This window comes from Nerophis lumbriciformis, linkage group LG32 (genome assembly GCF_033978685.3).
Source record: "Nerophis lumbriciformis linkage group LG32, RoL_Nlum_v2.1, whole genome shotgun sequence".
NCBI lineage: Eukaryota > Metazoa > Chordata > Actinopteri > Syngnathiformes > Syngnathidae > Nerophis > Nerophis lumbriciformis.
This window is the reverse complement of record NC_084579.2, coordinates 18,454,330-18,479,085: the sequence shown is the minus strand read 5'-3', so window position 1 is coordinate 18,479,085 and position 24,756 is coordinate 18,454,330. Positions and strand designations below refer to the sequence as shown.

The window sequence follows — 24,756 nt, the reverse complement described above, 5'->3', positions numbered from 1 at the left end:
GTTTATATAGGGCACAGAGTGGGTGGGTACAGGCTGGCCTAGGGGCGTGGTGATTGGTTCATGTGTTACCTAGGAGGTGTTTCCGTCTATGGCGGCATGTTGTTACAATTTCGCTGCGCTTGTTGAGGGATGACAGGTCTGGACGGTAGATAATAAACAGTTTCTCTTTCAAGCATAGGTTGCATCTTTTATTACCACTATTGTAAGGTGTGCTGGATGCAAGAATTTGCCATGTTATTGAATATTCAACATTATTGTCTTTGAGGTCCCAAATGTGTTTGCTGAGTTCTGTGGTATTTCGCAGGTTTTTGTTCCTGAAAGAAGCCTTGTGGTTGTTCCATCTGGTTTTGAATTCACCCTCGGTTAATCCTACATATGTGTCGGATGTGTTAATATATATATATATATATATATATATATATATATATATATATATATATATATATATATATATATATATATATATATATATATGTAAGTTCATTTTTATCAGTAAGATGTATTTATTAATATTAAGTTATTTATCAGTAATGTCAAGTATGGAACTGCACATTATTTTATCAATGAGATAATGTGGCGTTCCATACTTGGACGACTCCTATGTGTAATTGTGTGTAAAGCCTCTAGGGGCGCTGTAAAAAAATTAACCACAGAGTAGCTCTTGAGTTGCTGTCGTTTGTTTTGACCTTTCACACCGTCGCCTGCATGCTGCTAGTAGAATCTGGTCAAAAAAAAAACGTGGCTATGTGCTAAAAAGTTATTTCATTCACTAAACTTTGCTTTGGCAGTGTTGACATTTAAATGTTGTCTTCGGGCTGTATTATATAGGCGTTGAGTCTTCGACACACTGAAAGGGTAAATTAGAAAATTGTGGTTTGTTTACGAATAGCTCAGGGAGAAGTAGCGAGCTAACGTAGACTCAAAATATGCTCGGAAGTTAAATATGTGTTGTTTACAATGTTGACAGTTTTTATACAGATGCTTAATAACATGATGGGGATTCGGACCACCCACATTAACTAACTGTGACTTTTCCAGATGGGGAAGCCGTCCAAAAAGAGGAGCATTGCGGACAAAGTCCGCAAAACCAAAACGTCCAACGAGATCAAGAATAATCCTTTTGAGGTGAAAATCAACAGGAAGAAATTCGATGTGCTTGGGAGAAAAAGCAAGCATGATGTGGGCCTCCCTGGGGTCTCCCGGTCCAAATCTATCAAGAAGGTGAGACTTAAACACCCAGCAAACTGTTTCATAAGCTTCAATCATGGCACGTCTTAACCTGCAATATTTGCCTACTGCAGTGTTTTCATAATGTTTTTCTTTGAGAGACTATACTTTATTTTATGATGATTAATCACAGTGCATCTTTACTGGGGTTTTCGAATAGCAAAATAATAGTTTTTTGGAAAAATAATGTGCATGAAGTCTCCCTGCTGTGTCCATTCAACACAATTGATTGATTTAAACTTTTTTTGTATTAGTAGATTGCACAGTACAGTACATATTCCGTACAATTGAGCACTAAATGAGAACACCCGAATAAGTTTTTCAACTTGTTTAAGTCGGGGTCCATGTTAATCAATTCATGGTACAAATATATACTATCAGTATAATACAGTCATCACACAAGTTAATCATCAGAGTATATACATTGAATTATTTACATTATTTACAATCCGGGGGGTGGGATGCTGAGGGGGTTGGGGCGGGGGGGTTAGGTTTAGTTGCTATCAGCACTTCAGTCATCAACAATAATATATTATCTGAGAAATGGACATTGTAACGGTGTAGGTCTGACTTCGTAGGATATGTACAGCGAGCAATGAACATAGTGAGCTCAGAAAGAATAAGAACATGTACATACATTTGATTATTTACAATCCGGGGAGGTGGGATGTGGTGGGGGAAGGGTGTTAGTCTAGGGTTGTAGTTGCCTGGAGGTGTTCTTTTAGTGCGGTTTTGAAGGAGGATAGAGATGCACTTTCTTTTACACCTGTTACATCCTCACACAATTTGTGTGAGGATGTGACTTTTCTTCTTTTGCTGGTTCTTTGTCCATTAGAGAAAAGAAACCCTCCTGAAAGAATACCAACTCAAGAACAAGTCCAACAAACTGATCGACAGACGCTTGGGAGAGTATGACTCCAAGATAGCTCCAGAAGACAAGATCCTCCAGAGGTTTGCCATGGAGAGACAGGTGAGTCAAGTCATCTTGTGCTTTTTACTTTAACATCTCTTGGTGTTTAAGAAAATGTGTCTGTCTTTCAGCGTGCCCATGAGCGGAAGGACGTGTACAACCTGAACGAGGAGGAGGAGCTGACCCATTTCGGACAATCACTGTCCGAAATAGAGAAGTTTACCGACATGGTGAACAGTGATGACGAGTCAGAGGAGAGAGGCATTTTATCAGGTGGGTACAAAAAGTCAATATATTTACCTCCATCAATTTTTCATCAATGCCTACAGTTTTTAATATGAAAAAAAAATATATATATATATATATATACAGTACAGGCCAAAAGTTTGGACACACCTCATTTCAATGCGTTTTCTATATTTTCATGACTATTTACATTGTAGATTGTCAAATGAAGGCATCAAAACTATGACACCTGTGAAGTGAAAACCTTTTCAGGCGACTACCTCTTGAAGCTCATCGAGAGAATGCCAAGAGTGTGCAAAGCAGTAATCAGAGCGTAGGGTGGCTATTTTGAAAAAACTTGAATATAAAACATGCTTTCAGTTATTTCGCCTTTTTTTAAGTACATAACTCCACATGTGTTCATTCATAGTTTTGATGCCTTCAGTGACAATCTACAATGTAAATAGTCATGAAAATAAAGAAAACACATTGAATGAGAAGGTGTGTCAAGACTTTCGGCCTGTACTGTATATATGTGTATGTATATGTATATGTGTGTTATGTATGTATTAATCAAGCAATGAATTTTGACCATATCTTAACTGCTGATGGTTATCTAAAAGGCGGCATGTGTTATTATACGGTCAGGGACTAGGTCAATGCATACATCAGTGCAAAGATGAGTGAGGAGACTCTGACTGCTGTGCTTGCTGGCAAATTTCACTTCAAAATACACACAGATGGGACTTTAGATAACATTGTGGCAGATCAATCAATCAATCAATGTTTATTTATATAGCCCTAAATCACAAAAGTCTCAAAGGGCTGCACAAGCCACAACGACATCCTCGGTACAGAGCCCACATTAGGGACGTCGATGTGAATGACTATGAGAAACCTTGGAGAGGACCGCATATGTGGGTAACCCCCCCCTCTCTAGGGGAGACCGAAAGCAATGGATGTCGAGTGACATAATATTGTGAAAGAACAATCCTTAGTGGATCTAACATAGCAGATAAAAACAGCAAACAAAAATCCATCCATCCATCCATTTTCTACCGCTTGTCCCTTTCGGGGTCGCGGGGGGTACTGGAGCCTATCTCAGCTGCATTCGGGCGGAAGGCGGGGTACACCCTGGACAAGTCGCCACCTCATCACAGGGCCAACACAGATAGACAGACAACATTCACACTCACATTCACACACTAGGGCCAATTTAGTGTTGCCAATCAACCTATCCCCAGGTGCATATCTTTGGAGGTGGGAGGAAGCCGGAGTAAATGAGCATGAAAAATCAATTCACTATAACGCTGAAGTAGTGAGAGCCCTGGTCGTGTTTCTTTTCCAAGAGATCGTGCCCGGCACATTAATGGCATATATTATATACCAGTGTTTCTTAACCATAGGGCCGGGGACCAGTGTTGGGCTGCAAACGCCCCCTAGAATGTAATATGTGTGTTTTTCAGCTGTGGTCCGTATAGGCAGCAGCGGTACTCAGTTGTAAAACACTTTTCCACCACTTGTGGCAGTAATGACAATATAAAACAGAAGTCTGGTGCTAATGCCATAGAGACAATTCTTAAGCGCAAAAAATATGACTAACGTGCCAAAGCTGTATTTTCATTTGCACTTTAATTTTATTGACAGTTTCTTTAAGAAACCTATTGATTAATAATTTAGTTTATTTTAGCACAATATAATTCATACTGTATGTAATGTAATGTTTATTTGGTTAGTGCATCTTTTTCAAATCAGCCTGACCTAAGGTTAAGGTTTATTTGTTAAATTAATAATGTAATCTTTGTGATTAACACATGCTTTTATATCATTTGACAAAAGTTAGTAAACTGTAAGTAGGTTAGATATACCGTATTTTTCGGAGTATAAGTCGCACCGGAGTATAAGTCGCACCTGCCGAAAATGCATAATAAAGAAGGAAAAAAACATATATAAGTCGCACTGGAGCCCGGCCAAACTATGAAAAAAACTGCGACTTATAGTCCGAAAAATACGGTAATTATTGAATGTGATAAAAATCAAGAGTAAGATTACTAATTAAGTGTTAATATTGAAGTGGTCCCCGGGCTTCTCTGTTGCGGAAAAGTTGGGTCCCAAGGTTAAGAACCCCTGCTATATACAATGACCCTGCAGCGCACTGCAGATGGAAATTAGCCTTTGGCTATAATCTGGCACATTAACATTTTATTTTATATGTCCGTTAATGTGCATTGTCCCATATACTATAACAAATAAGTTGTAATATACATCTATTAACAAGCTTATTGATGTGTTTTGTGGGACAGGCGAAAGTTGAGTCTGAGAAATTGCGGTAGTTTATAAATTAATTCATGTAGCAAATTGGTCACGGACCGTAGCAGTCCCCGTACCGGTGGTTGGGGATCACTGAAGTAAAACATTTAAACAATTGCCTGTATGGTATTCTGACAATAAAATTGCATTTTTGTCCAAATATTTAAAAGTTATTTTAATTATACAAGTGAGTAGTAATAACCCATAATTAATTATGATTAATCCGAATTAAAAAGTAAGATTATTCTTATTTAAAAAATGAACTATTTAATACCACACCTTTTTTGTGTGAGGGGAATGTATTCTGTCTTGGATGTTCCCAATAAATTCAGCTGGAAAAACATGAACAACTGAAAAATCCCTGTTTCAAATGAATAAAATATAATAAAAGCATAATGATAAATACAATCAATGAATATATAAATAAATAAAATAACTTTCAATAATTATATATAAATATATCCATCTATCCATCATTGTTTAACCGCCAGTCTGTTTAAATACATCTCAATGAATCTGATTCTCATACCTGCCAACTACTCCGGTTTTCCCGTAATTAGTACGGTTTTCATCAACCTATTCCGGGTTACGGTTGCAGTGATAAAAAGTACGTTTTTTCATTAATTAAAAATATATATTTAAAAAAAAGTTTTATTCACGAAATCGCGTAACAACAATGACAATCGACACTGCTTCCCGTAACTTCCTATCGAGCCATTCCGAATGCCATGCGCGAGGCTATTTATAGCACCGCTGCCAAGCACGAGGCACCAGTTGTATGGCGTCACATTAGTGCCAAAAATCCGAGCGCATAAAAACTGTTATCGCGCGCTGATTCTCCACTTCGTGCGCGCGCGCGACACCATTTTGCGCGCGCGTGGTGCCTTTTAGCGCGTGTGCGGTGCCTTTCTGCGCGCTCTCTGTGTACTCCTGGCATCTCTCCTCGCGCTGTCATGTTTCTTTTTGGCACTTTGGGGGCGGGTATGCTTAGACGGCCTCTTCTTTCTGATTGGTCAGGCGAAAAACGCTGAAAAATGCTCAGAGCCAATCAGAAGTATAGCAGGGTGGGTCATCGTCAATATGTATCAAGATTTACGGAGGAAGAAGTGGATAAAAAAATGTCGCGCGCTGATGAAGGTTATTTCATACCATATAAACACAATAAAGGGTAATACAAAATTTGACCCAAATAAATAATAAGACAACAAACACCATAATCACATCTTTCAGCCAGAACTGGTCCACCAGCAATAACATCCAACCATAACATTATTTTATATTTTCACTTCTTCTTGAACATTTGTTTTCTAATTTATGGAATTTCTTTTGATTCAGCCATAAAATTAATGAAATAATCTTTGAATTTTGTTTTTAAAATGTTAAAAATAGCTTTTAATAATGTATTCTGAAACAGTTTAAAATAATCAGAGAACTGACTAACACTGACCCTACACAACTATGTGGCACAATTAAGTCTTTTTTTTTTTTTAAAGCGAAAGAGGTAATTTCAACAGCATCCTATGTCATATCTACATGTAATAAGATTTGTAACAAGGCAAACCGTTTGTAAATTGGTCGAAAATCGAGCAAGTTATGGTAATTTAAGTAGTACATGTACCATTGACATCAATGTAATGATTGAGGCTAGATGTCTGAAGTAAGATGGCTACAACGTTGCTACACTGGAGAATGATTGGTCATATGAAAAATGCTCACAGCCAATCAGAAAGCATACCCGCCCCCAAAGTGCCAAAAAGAAACATGACAGCGCGAGGAGAGATGCCAGGAGTACACAGAGAGCGCGCAGAAAGGCGTCGCGCGCGCGCAGAGAGGCACCGCGCGCGCGCAAAATGGTGTCGCGCGCACGAAGTGGAGAATCAGCGCGCGATAACAGTTTTTATGCGCTCGGATTTTTGGCACTAATGTGACGCCATACAGTTGCCATTGTTTCCAAACGAGCGAACGATCATGGAATCAGCCGGAGAAAAATCGCAAACGAGTCTTAAACCGAAAAGAAAACTGCAGTCATTCCGTGAAGAATATTCAAAAGCTTATCCGGGAATAATTATCCGTTCCAAAAAGGGTGAAAACTACGCGAATTGCACCTTGTGCAGACAAGATTTTTCGATCGGACACGGAGGAATTAGCGATGTAAAAGACCACGTTGGGACAAAAAAACACAAGTCTAATGCCGTTGCTAGCGATACAAGTGGAAAACTTTCAACGTTTTTTGTCGCCCAAACAGTGATGGTTTTAGCAACATTTTAACCTGTCTGAATGCTAATAATCATTTTGCGTCGGGGGGCAAAGCCCCCACCAGGACTTTGTCCTGGACCTACCGGGGCCTGCGGCCCCTGGACCCTGGCTACTAGGTTTTTCTGATTTCAAAAGTTGTCAGGTATGGATTCTGCATTGAGTACTTTGTGGAAAAAGCTTGCTGTTCGACAGTTGGCACCCACTTTACCATATGTGATGCTGCCACCTGCAGGACTGGAGTGGAAGATTTTTAAGCTGAATGATAATCGCTACTGACTTTTATTGAAATTCTTACATAAAAATATATTGCTGACCATTTTAGCTGAGCTGACTGCCGCCCACTTCGGCGGGGGAGGAGGCCTCCTCAGGAAAAAGACCTACGGGGATGAAGGAGGTCCCAAAGCTAAGTCCAGACAGGAGCTGATTGAGGAGCTCATCCACAAATCCAAGCAGGAAAAGGTGCGTCAACTCCCTGTTGCTGCTAGAGGACCGGACAACAATCTGTGTGGTTTTCTTTAGAGGGAGCGACAAGTGCAGAAAGAGGAAGCACAGGAGCTGACTGAGAAGCTGGACGAAGATTGGAAGAGCATCCAGGCTCTGATGGTGCAGAAGAAGCCTAAAGCTCAGCAAGAGGAGAAGCAGGAAGAGGAGAAACCAAAGGTAACTGTTTTGTTTTATAACCTTCATTGAGCGTTATGGTTTACATTTCCTCCTCGTCCTGCAGCTGGAGGAGTACGACATGATGGTGAGGGAGCTCGGCTTCGAGATGAAGGCTCAGCCCTCTGAGAAGTTGAAGAACCCTGAGGAGCTTGCCAGGGAGGAGCGGGAAAAGCTGCAGAAACTTGAGGTACGTTCCCAAATTTCACACGGCCTCCTCACTACTTAATTGTAAAATCTGAATTTTTTTTTTGTTATGTTGGATTTATTGGTTTGTGCGCCAAAACGATTTAATATTTAACCACATTTTCCCCAATTTAGACAATTGAAACATAATTAATCCTTTACAGTGTCAAACTTAGGCCATCATAACCTTATTTTTTTAACCTTGGGACATTTTAAGTAACATTTTAACATTTTTAACTGTCATATACGTTTTAAACAAAGTTAAAGAAGTATAGATGGCTAATGATTCATGCATCTTTTTAAAACATTTTAACCATCACGCAAGTGTAAAAAGAAGTTAAAAAAGTTTAATAAACATCTAATGCTTCATGCATATATATATATATATTAGGGCTGCAACTAACGATTAATTTGATAATCGATTAATCTGTCGATTATTACTTCGATTAATCGATTAATAATCGGATAAAAGAGACAAACTACATTTCTATCCTTTCCAGTATTTTATTGAAAAAAACAGCATACTGGCGCCATGTTCTTTCAACTTGCCAAATAAAACAAGGAAAATGTTACAAAAATGCACACTTTTGACACCCCTGCTATAGATAATAAAAAATGTAATCTGATAAATGTATCGATAAAAAGCAGAGCCTGACGACGCATGCGCGTTTATCACAACTCTCTCGCTCTCTCTATCTCTCCCCCTCCCTCACGAATGCTGCTGCACGCACACAATTTGTTTTATTTTTAACCTTCTTAACCCTGAACGTACATTGAAAATACACGCAACCCTAACTTAAAATGCCGGACATTTGAGGCATTTAAGAAACACCGGGCAAGGATAGACTGACCATACGTCCTCTTTTCACTGGACATGTCCTCTTTTGCGGGGCTGTCGGGCGGTGTTTCTTAAATGCCTCAAATGTCCGGCATTTTGAGTATTGTTCACACAACGTGCAGTACGCTACTTAATATGTCTGTGTGGAAACTCGTTCGGTACACTTCCGCACCGAAACGAAACCCCCGTACCGAAACGGTTCGATACAAATACACGTACTGTTACACCCCTATTATTTTGATTATTGTTTCTCAGCTGTTTGTAAATGTTGCAGTTTATAAATAAAGGTAAAAAATGCGCATAGCATATATCCAACGAATCGATGACTAAATTAATCGCCAACTATTTTTATAATCGATTTTAATCGATTTAATCGATTAGTTGTTGCAGCCCTAATATATATACACATATGTGTATGTGTATATATATATATGTATATATATATATATATATATATATATATATATATATATATATATATATATATATATATATATATATATATATACCCTGTGTAGAGGTGGCGACTTGTCCAGGGTGTACACCGCCTTCCGCCCGATTGTAGCTGAGATAGGCTCCAGCGCCCCCCGCGACCCCGAAGGGAATAAGCGGTAGAAAATGGATATATATATATATATATATATATATATATATATATATATATATATATATATATATATATATATATATATATATATATATATATATATACCGTATATTACCAAATAGTAGCCCAGGCGTTTATTTCACAAAATCAATTTTGGAGACAGGCGTTTAAAAGAAGCAGGCGGTTATTTGCACAAGGCTTTTATTTATTTTTGCACCAGCCTGCACCAGGCCATTATTTGGTTACAATGGTTACTGTCCAGTATTTTTTTCGTACAAAAAACTTTAAATGTAAAAGCTATTGTAAACATACAAACAAAAAAATAAGAGATCAACATGAGGTAGGCTATCAAAAGACGAGATCAACAAGGCCTCTACATGGCAGTAGTGCAACAATTGTCAAATAGAATACCGGTACCAATACTAAAAATAAATACACTTTTTAAATAAAGCAGCCTACCGGGAAAAATAAAATTATGGTACCAAGTACTCAAGTATAAAACCCACCATCAAAACAGAACAATAATACTGTCACTTAAATAAAATAAAGGCTACAGTACTCCAAGTTTTAAATAAAGTAGCATATAGGAAAAATAAAATTATGGTACCAAGTAATCTATAAAACCATCAAAACAATAATTCGGCAGCAAACGCAACCCCAGTAGCATTTTAATCTAAATTATGCAAATAACAGCCCATGGGCGGCTATTTGGACATAGGCGGTTATTAGGAAGAGGCGGTTAATTCACAAAATGGGGTCAGACCCCGGGCGGCTATTAGGACATGGGCGGTTATTTGCCCAAGGGCGTTTATTTGGTAATATACGGTATGGTCATCATCACACGCATGCTATGTATTTTCCAGGCTGATCGACTGAAGAGGATGATGGGAGATGAAGGAGAAGCGGAAGGTACGCGGCATAAGGGCCACATGTCGGCTGACGACCTCAATGATGGTTTTGTCCTGGACAAACAAGTCAAAAACACCTTAGCCTATGAGGTGAGCAAATACATGGACAACATGAACACAACAGAGAGAACTAAATTGTAAATTATTGTTAAGGACGGCAAATGGAACATTGAAGAGGAGTCGGCAGAAGACAAAGAAGAAGGCGATGAAGAAGGAGAAAGTAGTGATGAGGAGGAGGACGATGATGATAATGAGGATGCAGACAGCAATGAAGAGGATGCAGACAGCAATGAAGAGGATGCAGACAGCAATGAAGAGGAGGATGGTCATTCAGACTTGGAGTCCGAGCGGGAAAGTGAAGATGAAGCGGATGAGGATGAAGAGCCCGGTGCCAAAGCAAAGAAGAGCCTGAGCGAAGAAGAGCGAAAGGCCCAGCAGGAGGCAGCCAAAGCAGAACTTCCATACACTTTTGCTGGTAACTTGTCCAATTAACGCTTCATTTTGTTCAGTTGTATTATTCTAGGTGTGTATTAGCCTGCTTCTGAATTTTAGTCATATTGATTTTCTTTTACTACAGTTGGCTTCTTTTAGCCTTTGTCTCAGCAGTGAAATAGCCAACTTTAACATTTAGTTAGCCATGCATTAGTGTTATTGTATTATTATTGTATTAGTGATATCTGTCTGTTATAAATTGTTGCTGTACCTTTTCATATTTTTCTTTTAAGTGGGGTTATCCTTATTTTAGTTTAGTTTATCCTACATGATGAGCTGTGCTTAGCAGTGCAGCTTTGTATTAGCCCGCTTTTGTAGCCACACATTAACTTAATTTGTTTCCACTATAATTTATTTTTTTAATTAAAAATATGTTAAGTCTTTATTAATTATTGTGACAACTGTGTCTTAGCGGTTTAATAGCTCACATGATACTTTATAGATCAGTTTAGCCTGTGTTAGCAGTGTTATGAGGCAGTAATAGCTATCTGTTTGTAAAGCATATTTCAGACTCTAATATTACTGTGTCAACATAACTGTTGATGAGGCACTCCATAATAATTTTCCATGTAGTAATAGACATAAGTTTAAAAGTAGAGTACCTAATTATACTATAATTATATTGTTGTTGTTTGTTTTGTGTGCCTTGCAGCTCCGGAAAGCTATGGTGATTTTAAAAAGCTGCTTCGTGGCCACACCCCTGACAACCAGCGCCTCATAGTGGCCAGGACTCAGAAGAGCAACCACCCAAGTTTGGCTGTAGGAAATAAACCGAAGCTACAGGTACAAAGTGGATTTATACTCCACGATATTGTTTGTTAGGGCTGGAATTTTGATTTTGATTATGGTTACCGTATTTTCCGCACTATAAGGCGCACCGGATTATAAGGCGCACCTTCAATGAATGGCCTATTTTAAAACTTTGTTCATATATAAGGCGCACCGGATTATAAGGCGCACTGTCAGCTTTTGAGAAAATTGGAGGTTTTTAGGTGCGCCTTATAGTGCGGAAAATACGGTACTCATGATCATGAAAATATAATCATTGAAAAAAAACGATTAATAGGCCGCGCAACGTGCTTGTGACAGTGAAACAGATGAGGAGCGAAAGAATGAAAACTGCACATATATTAGGAGTTTGGCATCTCACCATGGAAGAACTTCGAACATGTTACGAGGGAGGCGCTGGGAATTGAGTCCGAGTGCACCGTGTTACGTGCCTCTAATGTCGAGGAAGCCGATCGGAGGTGTGACCACAAGGTGGCCGGTGCCTGCTGTGGCGGTAGTTCCAGAACCCCACCAGCGGTGAGGGATGCCACTAAGCCAAAGAAGGAGTCGTATCGGGTCCTTTTGGCTCATGGCACTCTGTAGGCAGCAGACAGGTACCAACAGGCCAAGCGGTGTGCGGCTTTGGCGGTTACAGAGGCAAAAACCCGGACATGGGAGGAGTTCAGAGAAGCCATGGAGAATGACTCCCAGACGGCTTCGAAGCGATTCTGGACCACCATCCGCCGCCTCAGGAGGGGGAAGCAATCCACTGTCAACACCATGTATAGTGGGGACGGTGTACTGCTGACGTCGACTGGGGATGTTGTGGATCAGTGGAAAGAATACTTCGAAAACCTCCTCAATCCCACCTACAATCTTCCAATGAGGAAGCAGTGCCTGGGGACTGGACTCCTATTTCTGGGGCTAAGGTTGCCGAGGTAGTTAAGTAGCTCCTGCGTGGCAAGGCCCCGAGGGTGGATGAGATCCACCCGGAGTTCCTTTAGGCTTTGGATGCTGTGGAGTTGTCGTTGTTGACAAGACTCTGCAGCATTGCGTGGACATCGGGGGTGGTGCCTCTATTTAAAAAGGGGAACCGCAGGGTGTGTTCCATCTATCGTGAGATCACACTCCCCAGCCTTCCCGGTAAGGTCTATTCAGGTGTACTGGAGAGGGGGCTCTGCTGGATAATCCGCTGTTAAATGCAGAATATCAGGGAAATTGACATAAATGTGAGTGAAATGTTGTCATTGTGAGGGGAATGAACATTTGTTTGGGAAAATAATGTGTCATTCATCACACACACTCAACCGCCCCGTCTTGGACTAAACAATGTGGAGACGGTCACTTGAAACAGCAACTAAACTAGCAAGAAATATCAATACCCCACAACACATATCATCTGCTTGTGTTATTGTAAAAGACATCATCGATGTAAGATCAATGTACAAACAGCAGTCGCAACTTGAGACTTGCTCTTTTTTTTAATTTTTTTTTACAACCTCAAATTGTCTTTATTTACACACTTTCTTCCTTCACAATAGCGCAATGCTCCACATTCGGTCTGACTGCACTAACAAAATTAAAGTTTTAAATAAGTACCGGTACCTTACACCAGCATAATGTACTTAAAGCACTTATGGATACATTCACACAGTTATTTATGCTTTGACCTAAAATACTGGTCAACTTTGTCCAAAGATGTATTGCACCAAAAATTTTGAGGATTTTGCATTGAATTAACCGACATATTATTACATTTTATTTGACATAAAAACACACACTCTATGGTGCTAAAATAAGTGTAAAAGGTAAAAAATGGAATAAAAAACAAAAATGTTTGCTATTGGGAATTACATTTATTGTTACTACTTTTAATATTATTTTACTCGTTACTAATTTATATCCTTTTTTTAAAGCTATATTTAAAGTTAATTTTTGGTGGTACAATAAATACTCATGTTTTCAAGTAAATGAATAAGCGTGTTATTAATCGTAATTTCAATATCAATCCAAGTAATCATGATTATTATTTTTGCCGTAATTCTTCCAGCCCTCTTGTGTGTATTGCATGACATGTATTATTAACTAACAGGACATATCTCCCAGAAACTAGTTGACTTCCTGTTGGAGTACTTTGGAGAACTGGCCTGCAGGAGTCCTCCTGAACTCACCACCATTGACAAGCTAATACCGTAAGATCCTTGTTGGCCAAGCAATAATTGTAATACTTAGTTCTCTAAATTGAATCTGTGAATATGCTTTTCTTCCATGCAGAGAGTTATACACCCTGTGTCAGATGTTTCCAGAAGAGGCCTGTAAGAGCATGCAGACCATCATTAGTGATGCTGCTCAGAGCATGGAGGAGGATGTGGAGGTCAAAAGGCATGCAGCTTTCCCAACATTAGACATGGTATTGACTATTTGCTGCGTAAACCATACATGATTCATTCTAGTCGTATCGTGCGTTCACGTTTTCATTCAGTTAGTCTTGGTTGGCCCTACGATGAGGTGGCGACTTGTCCAGGGTGTACCCTGCCTTCCGCCCGAGTGTAGCTGGGATAGGCTCCAGCACCTCCCGCGACCCCCGCAGGGAGAAGCGGTAGAAAATGGATGGGTAGTTGCAACCTACTGTATTGCTATCATTGTGTTGGCTTGTGTCATTGGGGATTTAGCATCAGCTAACAATGACTTGGCATCTTTTCTCAGTGTGATTATCTCTCCATTAGCAATGTTATGTATTACTTTTACTTTATTCAGTATGCTTTCTTCCCCATGTTGGTCATTTTTACCTTTGTGAGCATTCAGTGGGTGGCTTGAGCTGTTAGCTAGCATCAAATAGCCACATATCATTAGCCTATATTACCCGCGTTGTGTCTTTAGCGATTCAGCATCAAGTTAACATCCAGTCTCAGTGTTTGCCGTTAAATTGTTTGTATCCTGTTTTAGCCATTCTTTAGCAATGTTTTATCCACCTGTTAGTTTGTTGTCAACATGTTTGTCTTCCAGTTGGCTAAGCCTGTGTTAGCTCTACCGTAATTTAGCATTCAGTCGATATTAGTATCATTTATTTGACATGGCTACTGCCTATGCTTTGTTTGTCTTCACATATCTTCATTAGTGTGATTACAATTGAATCAAATGCATAATGATTAGAAATGTCCGATAATGGCTTTTTTGCCGATATCCGATATTCCGATATTGTCCAACTCTTAATTACCGATTCCGATATCAACCGATATATACAGTCGTGGAATTAACACATTATTATGCCTAATTTTGTTGTGATGCCCCGCTGGATGCATTAAACAATGTAACAAGGTTTTCCAAAATAAATCAACTCAAGATATGGAAAAAAATGCCAACATGGCACTGCCATATTTATTATTGAAGTCACAAAGTGCATTATTTTTTTTAACATGCCTCAAAACAGCAGCTTGGAATTTGGGACATGCTCTCCCTGAGAGAGCATGAGGAGATTGAGGTGGGGGGGTTTAGGGGGGAGGGGTAGCGGGGGGTGTATATTGTAGCGTCCCGGAAGAGTTAGTGCTGCAAGGGGTTCTGGGTATTTGTTCTGTTGTGTTTATGTTGTGTTACGGTGCGGATATTCTCCCGAAATGTGTTTGTCATTCTTGTTTGGTGTGGGTTCACAGTGTGGCGCATATTTGTAACAGTGTTAAAGTTGTTTATACGGCCACCCTCAGTGTGACCTGTATGGCTGTTGACCAAGTATGCTTGGGCATTCACTTGTGTGTGTGAAAAGCCGTAGATATTATGTGACTGGGCTGGCACGCAAAGGCAGTGCCTTTAAGGTTTATTGGCGCTCTGTACTTCTCCCTACGTCCGTGTACACAGCGGCGTTTTAAAAAGTCATACATTTTACTTTTTGAAACCGATATCGATAATTTTGAAACCAATACCGATCATTTCCGATATTACATTTTAAAGCATTTATTGGACATCTTTAATAATGATGGATAAATCCGCATTAACACCTTCATTTTGACAACCCTAATATTTATATATTTCTGTGTTCTTTAAGCTTATTCATCTGAAAGTGACGGCACTGCTGTTTCCCACGTCGGATTTCAGGCATCCTGTCACAACACCGGCGCTCCTTTATATTGGCCAAGCTCTCACTAAGGTACGAAGCACTTTGTTATCATAGCATACTTTACAGAAAGCACAAAGCAATTATTAGCAGTAAAGGTTTTTTTTGTTTATTGTACTAAAACACTCTGATGTGTGTGCAGTGTCCAGTGAGATCATTACAGGATGTGACATCAGGTTTAGTCCTGTGCTGTCTGGCTGTGGAGTATGTCTCCTTTTCCAAGCGCTTCTTGCCCGAGCTCATTAACTTCCTGACTGGAACGCTGCACATGGCCGTGCAGGACAAGAGCTCTCCAGGTACAGTTGGTTTGGGCTTCAGGACTCGATGCCACTAAGCTGATTTTATTTTAAAACATTTTCTTGCAGGTTACATAGTCGTTCCACCTTTTAGGCCCAGTGGGAAGCACAGCGATCTGTTGGTGCTGTCAGACGCTGAATCCTGGAAAAGCTGGGACAACAAAAGCCAGCTGCCACTTTCTGCTACACAGCACCTTGCGTTGAAGGACCTCGAAGGAGATCACTTCAAGTAGGTGACCACGCGAATGGAGCGGAAAATACACATGGATCTTTTTTATTTGTCTTGTGTAGTTGAAGGGACAAAACACAGGAAAGCTACCTTGTTGTATGGTATTATAGTGTGTACGAAGAACAACAATTTGGACCTTGTGGCGTTCACCTGTGCCGCCACAGAGATCATTTAGCCTTCCCAAAGACTGGTGAGCCAGCAGGCGCTTTCACACGACAGCTTTTGCGTGGGCTGTACTGCAGTGCTTGCTAAAACTTGAACATTTCAGAAAAGATTCAATGTGGGGAAAATCATGCAGTCAGTGCCTTTTTATATTATTGTCTTAAAGGAAAACTGCACTTTTTAGGGACATTTTGCCCATCATCCAGAATACAGACAAAAACGCATACATTGGAATCTTGATTTACGAACGCCTCTATTTGCGACCTTTTGTGTACCATATATATATATACACTAAATATGTGTGTGTGTGTGTGTATATATATATATATATATACACAGTACCGTATATACGTACCGTGTGTGTGTATATATATATATATATATATATATATATATATATATATATATATATATATATATATATATATATATATATATATACACCTACCGTATTTTTCGGAGTATAAGTCCCTCCGGAGTTTAAGTCGCACCGGCCGTAAATGCATAATAAAGAAGGAAAAAAACATAAGTCGCACTGAGGTATAAGTCGCATTTTTGGGGGAAATTTATTTGATAAAACCCAACACCAAGAATAGACATTTGAAAGGCAATTTAAAATAAATAAAGAATAGTGAACAACAGGCTGAATAAGTGTACGTTATATGAGGCATAAATAACCAACTGAGAACGTGCCTGGTATGTTAACGTAACATATTATGGTAAGAGTCATTCAAATAACTATAACATATAGAACATGCTATACGTTTACCAAACAATCTGTCACTCCTAATCGCTAAATCCCATGAAATCTTATACGTCTAGTCTCTTACGTGAATGAGCTAAATAATATTATTTGATATTTTACGGTAATGTGTTAATAATTTCACACATAAGTCGCTCCTGAGTATAAGTTGCACCCTCGGCCGAACTATGAAAAAAACTGCGACTTATAGTCCGAAAAATACGGTGTATATATATTTATATGTGTGTGTATATATACATAAGGTATATATATATATATATATATATATATATATACACATACACATATATATAATGTGTATATATATATATGTGTGTATGTATGTATGTATATACATACGTGTGTGTGTATGTACGTATGTATATACATGTGTGTGTGTGTCTGTCTGTGTGTGTATGTACGTATGTATTTATATATATACACACACACATACAAGCATATATATATATATATATATATATATATATATATATCTTCCTCCCACCTCCAAAGACATGCAGCTGGGGATAGGTTGATTGACAACACTAAATCCTTGAGTGAAGTTTTCCTTGAAGCCTTTCCTTAATAGTGGGGAACCTTTTTCTTTATTACAGTTCAAATTAAGTTATATGAAAATAATTTGGCCTTGCTTGGCGGAGGTCTGCACCCTCTCTTATTGCACCTGTGTGGGGTTGTCGTCATCCAGGTTGACGTGTGTGTCCACCTGCATGGACCTGCTGAAGAGATGCTGTCTGCTCTACAGCGACCTTGCCTCCTTCAGGCACATCTTCCAGCCAATCAGAACGCTGCTTTCACAACACCTGTCTTCTCAGTTATTACCCGAGCCTTTAAAGGTGAGTTCTACTGCTAGTTTTATTACCTTCACCAAGGCGTTTTGTGTGTTCCATTTACTGTTGACAAGTTTTTGATTGGAATTATTTTTTTTAATGGTCTGCATTTGTTTTCAGTTCATAGAAAAAAAATAACTATTAAAAACAATCCCACACTAAAAAAAGATATTTAACAAATTATAATCTAAATCTGTGTCAGATGTATTATTTGAATGAAAGTTCAGGGTGCACAGTCGTCCCCGACACAGTGCGCTTCAAAGTTTGCGGCTTTTATTTTTCCAAAGCATAGTCTATATATTTTGGGTCTAAATTAGGCATTTTCCATCTTAAAAAAGACTAAAGTAAAAGTGTAAATAGTACATAAGTAATGGGCACTAGATGAGACCAAACCAATCAGAGCCCAAAGTTCTGTATCATGGCCGCTGATTGGCTTAACCTCAGGCAGCATCGGATTAAACAAGTGTAAAGGTGACTAAAGGGGGTTATTTCATGTAAAAACAGTACTTACTCTTATAGTGTTACATTTTATTGTATTTTCTTACCCCACACATTTTCCTGTACATTAATATCTATGTGGTGGCTCACCACAGATAGTGTGAATAGATTTACTGCTCCTTGCTGGCTCTTGTTTGTAAACATTCTAATAGTACTCTGTGTCAGTAGCTTGTTGTTCCAACACTGAACAGTAGATGACATCATAACTCTGGTTCTTAAGACAGCTCACACACACCGGGGGCCTCATGTAACAAGCACAAAAACCTGCAGTACGCCCTAATTCACGAAAAAGTTGAGATGTATCTGACCTTGTTGTGGAAAGCCAACTCTATGGCTGCTGTACGTACATTTCTACTGGCTGGGATACTTTAGTGACACACAGAGATGATGCTGGGTAAGAGTTAACATAAAAAAGTGCCAGCTTTTGATATTTATTTAGCGAGTATTCAGACATCTCTAGATTTTTCAGACGTGCAATTAGGGACAATTCATGGAACTTTTACTTGTTTTTTTAGGAGACGAACATGGAAGCAAATATTGGTCTAAACAAAAAATTTACAACATTTCTGGCTTTTCAGTGTTTTTACTCACTTTGTCTCTCACAGCATCCATAAACATTGTAATGGCCAATTAGTCAAATTATTGCTCCTCCCCATGCAACCCACCACCACAAATAGATTGCAGTCCTGTCTGAAACAAGAATGCACTAATTAATTTTGCACAATTTTTGAAATTCCATCCATCCATCTTCTTCCGCTTATCCGAGGTCGGGTCGCGGGGGCAGCAGCCTAAGCAGGGAAGCCCAGACTTCCCTCTCCCCAGCCACTTCGTCCAGCTCCTCCCGGAGCATCCCGAGGCGTTCCCAGGCCAGCCGGGAGACATAGTCTTCCCAACGTGTCCTGGGTCTTCCCCGCGGCCTCCTACCGGTCGGATGTGCCCTAAACACCTCCCGAGGGAGGCGTTCGGGTGGCATCCTGACCAGATGCCCGAACCACCTCATCTGGCTCCTCTCGATGTGGAGGAGCAGCGGCTTTACTTTGAGCTCCTCCCAGATGACAGAGCTTCTCACCCTATCTCTAAGGGAGAGCCCCGCCACCCGGCGGAGGAAACTCATTTCGGCCGCTTGTACCCGTGATCTTGTCCTTACGGTCATGACTCAAAGCTCATGACCATAGGTGAGGATGGGAACGTAGATCGACCGGTAAATTGAGAGCTTTGCCTTCTGGCTCAGCTCCTTCTTCACCACAACGGATCAATACAGCGTCCGCATTACTGAAGACGCCGCACCGATCCGCCTGTCGATCTCACGATCCACTCTTCCCTCACTTGTGAACAAGACTCCGAGGTACTTGAACTCCTCCACTTGGGGCAGGGTCTCCTCCCCAACCCGGAGATGGCACTCCACCCTTTTCCGGGCGAGAACCATGGACTCAGATTTGGAGGTGCTGATTCTCATCCCAGTCGCTTCACACTCGGCTGCGAACCGATTTTTTAAATTAAGATTTTATATTTTTAATGCATATACCGTATTTTTCGGACTATAAGTCGCAGTTTTTTTCGTAGTTTGGCCGGGGGTGCGACTTATTATACTCAGGAGCGACTTATGTGTGAAATTAACACATTAGCGTAAAATATCAAATAATATTATTTAGCTCATTCACATAAGAGACTAGACGTATAAGATTTCATGGGATTTAGCGATTAGGAGTGACAGATAGTTTGGTAAACGTATAGCATGTTCTATATGTTATAGTTATTTGAATGACTCTTACCATAATATGTTACGTTAACATACCAGGCACGTTCTGTTTCTTTATTTTAAATTGTCTATTCTTGGTGTTTAGTTTTATCAAATAAATTTCCCCCAAAAATGCGACTTATGTTTTTTCCCTTCTTTATTACCGTATTTTCCGCACTATAAGGCGCACCGGATTATTAGCCGCACCTTCTATGAATTACATATTTCATAATTTTGTCCACCAATAAGCCGCCCCGGACTATAAGCCGCGCCTACGCTGCGCTAAAGTGAATGTCAAAAAAACGCTGCGCTAAAGTAAATGTCAAAAAAACAGTCAGATAGTTCAGTCAAACTTTAATAATATATTGAAAACCAGCGTTCTAACAACTCTGTCCCAAAATGTACGCAAATGTGCAATCACAAACATAGTAAAATTCAAAATGGTGTAGAGCAATAGCAACATAATGTTGCTCGAACGTTAATGTCACAACACACAAAATAAACATAGCGCTCACCTTCTGAAGTTATTCTTCATTCGTAAATCCTTCGAATTCTTCGTCTTCGGTGTCCGAATTGAAAAGTTGCGCAAGCGTGGGATCCAAAAATGGCCGGCTCCGTCTCGTCGAAGTCATCGGATTCAGTGTCGCTGTTGTTGTGCAGCAGTTCTGTGAATCCTGCCTTCCGGAAAGCTCGGACCACAGTTGTGACCGAAATATCTGCCCAGGCATTTACGATCCACTGGCAAATGTTGGCGTATGTCGTCCGGCGCTGTCTGCCCGTCTTAGTGAAGGTGTGTTCGCCTTCGGAGCTGTGTGAAAAAAGCCACCCGGCCTCTTCGCGTAAACTTCCCTTAACCACTCGCTCATCTTTTCTTCATCCATCCATCCCTTCGAGTTAGCTTTTATGATGACGCCGGCTGGAAAGGTCTCTTTTGGCAAGGTCTTCCTTTTGAATATCACCATGGGTGGAAGTTAGCATGGCAAGCTAGAACCACAGTGAAGGATGACTTCTCATTCCCTGTGGTGCGAATATTCACCGTACGTGCTCCCGTTCCACAGTGCGGTTCACAGGAATATCAGTTGCTGTGAAATACGGTAGTAATCCGTGTGCGGATGGAGAGATTGCGTCTTTTTATGAACCGGATCCTTGTCGCGTAGTAGGAGCCATTTTGTGGTCTTTACAGATGTAAACAGGAAATGAAACGTACGGTGATATCCGCGCGTTTTTTCTTCTTCTTCCGGGGGCGGATAGAAGAAGAAGCGCTTCCTGTTCTATGGGGGCGGGTGCTTTCCTTGGCGGTTGCTTGCGTAGAAGAAGAAGCGCTTCCTGTTCTACCGGGAAAAAAGATGGCGGCTGTTTACCGAAGTTGCGAGATCGAAACTTTATGAAAATGAATCGTAATAAAGCGCACCGGGTTATAAGGCGCACTGTCAGCTTTTGAGAAAAATTGTGGTTTTTAGGTGCGCCTTATAGTGCGGAAAATACGGTATGCATTTTTGGCCGGTGCGACTTATACTCCGGAGCGATTTATACTCCGAAAAATACGGCAATTGTATTTTGTTAGCTAAATTCAGTTTAAATATATTAATTTTATTTAGAAAACATTTTGTGATTGTGCTACTAAAATTGTGTGATCCCTAAAATGCTAAAAAAAATAAAAAAAATATTTTAATGTGAATTTTTTTTTCAGAAATATAAAAAAAGATTTTAAAAAGTCATTTGAATTAGTATACTCTCCAAAAATGCTGATTTAATCTGTGGAAAATGTTTTTTTTAACACTTATGAAATACAAAATTAAACAGCTTTACACATATAATATGAAGTCAAGAGGATGAGAAAATTCAATGTCTAGTAGGTTTAATCTGGATCTGATCCACATTGTAGACCAAGTACTCAGTAGTCATTGTTACTTTTTCAAATTGTAAAATAGGCACTGCAAACAGAGATCCTGGAGGTTATCAACAACACTCCTGCTGCTCTTAGCCGCTTGGTTTTTGACAAGAAGAAGCCTGTCCCTCTGAAGCTGTTCACACCCAAGATTGTGGAGGTGTAAGTGTAAACACAAATGTGCAGAAACACTCGAAGCTTTGGGTCTGCTGGTTTATACGGCTCGTCTTTCTCCAGGTTGGATTACGGCAAGAAGCGTGGCGTCACCAAGGAGGAGAAAGAGAAGGAGCGAGTGCGTCACAAGTACAAGAGGGAATTCAAGGGAGCGCTGCGGGAGATCAGGAAGGACACGCGCTTCCTGGCCAGGGAGAAGCTCAGCGAGGCCATGAACAGGTACGGATCCTGTTGGGCGTGGGAAGTGTTTTCACTTCCTGCAGACGCCCCTCAACTTCTATCTGGTGTTCCTTTGCAGGGATGCCGAGAGGAAGAGGAAGGTGAAGGAGCTCTTTGGCAGCTTGGCCACGCAGGAAGGAGAGTGGAAGGCCATGAAGAGGAAGAAGAGGAAGTAAACCTGGAAACTTCAAATGGTTTTGTCTTTTTTTTTAGCTCTGTCATCTATGAATTGGTGCACATTCAAGTAGACTGCAACATAATAAGCTTGTTGGAATCAGTAACTTGTCCATCACCGAAAATAACTATGGAGTCCTTTCAATCCTTTTTCATTGCCTATTTCGTATAGTTGAAACTAACAGCATTTTTACATCCTTGTGCTGATAAACATCCAATGTTCAATTACTGCTGTTTCAACTGAAGGCTGCATAAAACTCCAATGTAGGACGATTTGAAGAAGAATCCACATCTTGGCTTTGTGTTGCAGTTGACAAAGCAAATATTGTAATGTTTAATTACATTTTATCTTTAAAATATACTGAGGGCCAATAAAAACGAGTTGCGGGCGGAAAAGGCCCCAAAACAGCTCTTTAGACACAACAGTTTTAAAATGTTCATTAGTCATACTTGGTAATGTATCATGTCCAATTTCAAAATAAAAATATTTACATAAATGAGCAAATATTCAAAGACTCGTGTGTCAGGCTTACAGGCTTTATAAAAAACAGGGATCTCTATTAGATCTACTTGAATAAACATTTTTAAATTATATTTATTTTTTCGGTAGAAAAATGTGTATTAGGACTTTTTTAGATTGTATGTATTCCAGTTGGGAATCTTTGGTCACCTCACGTTCCGAATAAAAATCTATTATGGATGCGTCTTTAATTGATGTAGATTGATGCAGTTTTACATTTCGTTTCACTAAATAAGCGTTTCATTTGTAACTTTTAAAAACAGTGCATTTGTAATAGATTCATTGCCATCACATTCATTAAATTAATGGAAATGTGTGCAAAACTGTACCATAAGTGCCCGATAATAAAAGGAGCTGGTCGGCTCTCCCGGTGAGGTGGCTCCCTGAAGTCAGCCACATTTTAGAACTGTTTGCATTACTTTTTTTTCAATAAATAAACCGATTTACATTTACTAATCGATTTTATAATTGTCCATGTCGAATTGCAATGCATCCAAAAATCGACTTCCCTCACCTAGTATGTAAAGTTTAAAATATATTTATATTTAAAAAAAAAAATAGCATTTGTATTTTATATGAATATAATTATCATTGGTACTGAAACATTTTAATGCAATACAATATTTTCTTTAGCAAATGTCGCTGGATGCTTGGTACTCTCTTTAGTTTAGTAAGCCAACACCCACCAAGAGGAAATACATTAGTTTGTAATTAGGAACTCAATGAAACGTTACTACATTTTATTCAACACTACAATCCAAATAATGATGTATGGCAGTAATTTGGAAAGTTAATCTGACGAAGTTCCAAGATGGACGCAAACATTTGTATAGCATAAAACTAGAGAACTGTTCACACACACTTAGGTGGGTAGTTGTGATATATTCCAGGTGGGTACACACACACACACACACACACACACACACACACACACACACACACACACACACACACACACACACACACACACACACACACACACACACACACACACACACACGGTTAAGGTAAAGTGGCATTGTCATGTCAATGACGTTTGGTTACAAACCACACAAGACACCTGAGGTACATTTGCTGATATGCAGACGCATATTAAGAATACACAACCCACATCCAACCATAAGTACACACACACACGCACACATACAGGACCAACTTGTCAGAGCAACATGGAATGTTACGGTCATCTTTTCTTCGTAAAACGTTCACTTCAAGCCGTGTTGTCCTGCGGCAAGAGAATAAGACTTGGTTACAGTTTGTGTACTTGATGTACTAAATGTTTCTCAGTGTCTCACCACTGGTGCGTTGGCAGCGTTGGTATCAACCGGCGACTGGACCACATCCTGCCCGCCTGAGTTGTCTTCGCCCTGTGGAAGACACGCAAACAGGAAGTTGGGCTTTTAGAACCTTCTCGTTCGCTCCTGTAACCCAAAACTACTGCTATATAGTGTCCCCCTGACATTGACATTCAGCAAGTGTACTTACACCATCAAGAAACTACTCAAGTTATTACAACAAACCCTGGACTATAAGTCAAAGTATTAGGACTAAAAAAAGAAGTGACAATGAAAGAAACTGACTTTTCCTTTGCGGCTCTTCTACTTCACACTTGCAAGTTAGGGTTGCAAAATGAGGAACCATCCATTGGAAGTTTTGCAAATAAATGATATAGTAATAAACAATATGATAGCCAAATATGAGAAGTGTTTGTTTTTTAACAAAAGATTAAAAAAGGACAAAAGTCGTGAAATGAAAGTCAGAATATTGTGAGACAGT

At 39.7% G+C, this 24,756-nt stretch overlaps 1 protein-coding gene across 1 annotated transcript; it reads left to right on the top strand.

Moving 5' to 3' along the window:
* Nucleotides 1–680: 680 nt before the first annotated feature.
* On the top strand, nucleotides 681–23,562 carry nop14 (NOP14 nucleolar protein homolog (yeast)). Its single transcript, XM_061927491.2, has 19 exons — nucleotides 681–855; nucleotides 1,039–1,221; nucleotides 2,063–2,197; nucleotides 2,269–2,410; nucleotides 7,251–7,387; nucleotides 7,448–7,588; nucleotides 7,653–7,775; nucleotides 10,080–10,214; nucleotides 10,278–10,599; nucleotides 11,269–11,399; nucleotides 13,491–13,576; nucleotides 13,659–13,794; nucleotides 15,424–15,525; nucleotides 15,635–15,788; nucleotides 15,858–16,017; nucleotides 17,628–17,775; nucleotides 21,937–22,055; nucleotides 22,131–22,286; nucleotides 22,366–23,562. The coding sequence occupies exons 2-19, from the start codon at nucleotides 1,039–1,041 to the stop codon at nucleotides 22,460–22,462; spliced, it is 2,607 nt and encodes an 868-aa protein (XP_061783475.1). The 5' UTR covers nucleotides 681–855; the 3' UTR covers nucleotides 22,463–23,562.
* The last annotated feature ends 1,194 nt before the right edge of the window (nucleotides 23,563–24,756 follow it).

Coding starts and splice junctions, on each gene's coding strand:
- nop14 (XM_061927491.2), top strand. CDS start 1,039: ATGGGGAAGCCGTCCAAAAAGAGGAGCATTGCGGACAAAGTCCGCAAA. Junction 2,198..2,268: donor GGTTTGCCATGGAGAGACAG/GTGAGTCAAGTC, acceptor TCTGTCTTTCAG/CGTGCCCATGAGCGGAAGGA. Junction 2,411..7,250: donor GGAGAGAGGCATTTTATCAG/GTGGGTACAAAA, acceptor TGACCATTTTAG/CTGAGCTGACTGCCGCCCAC.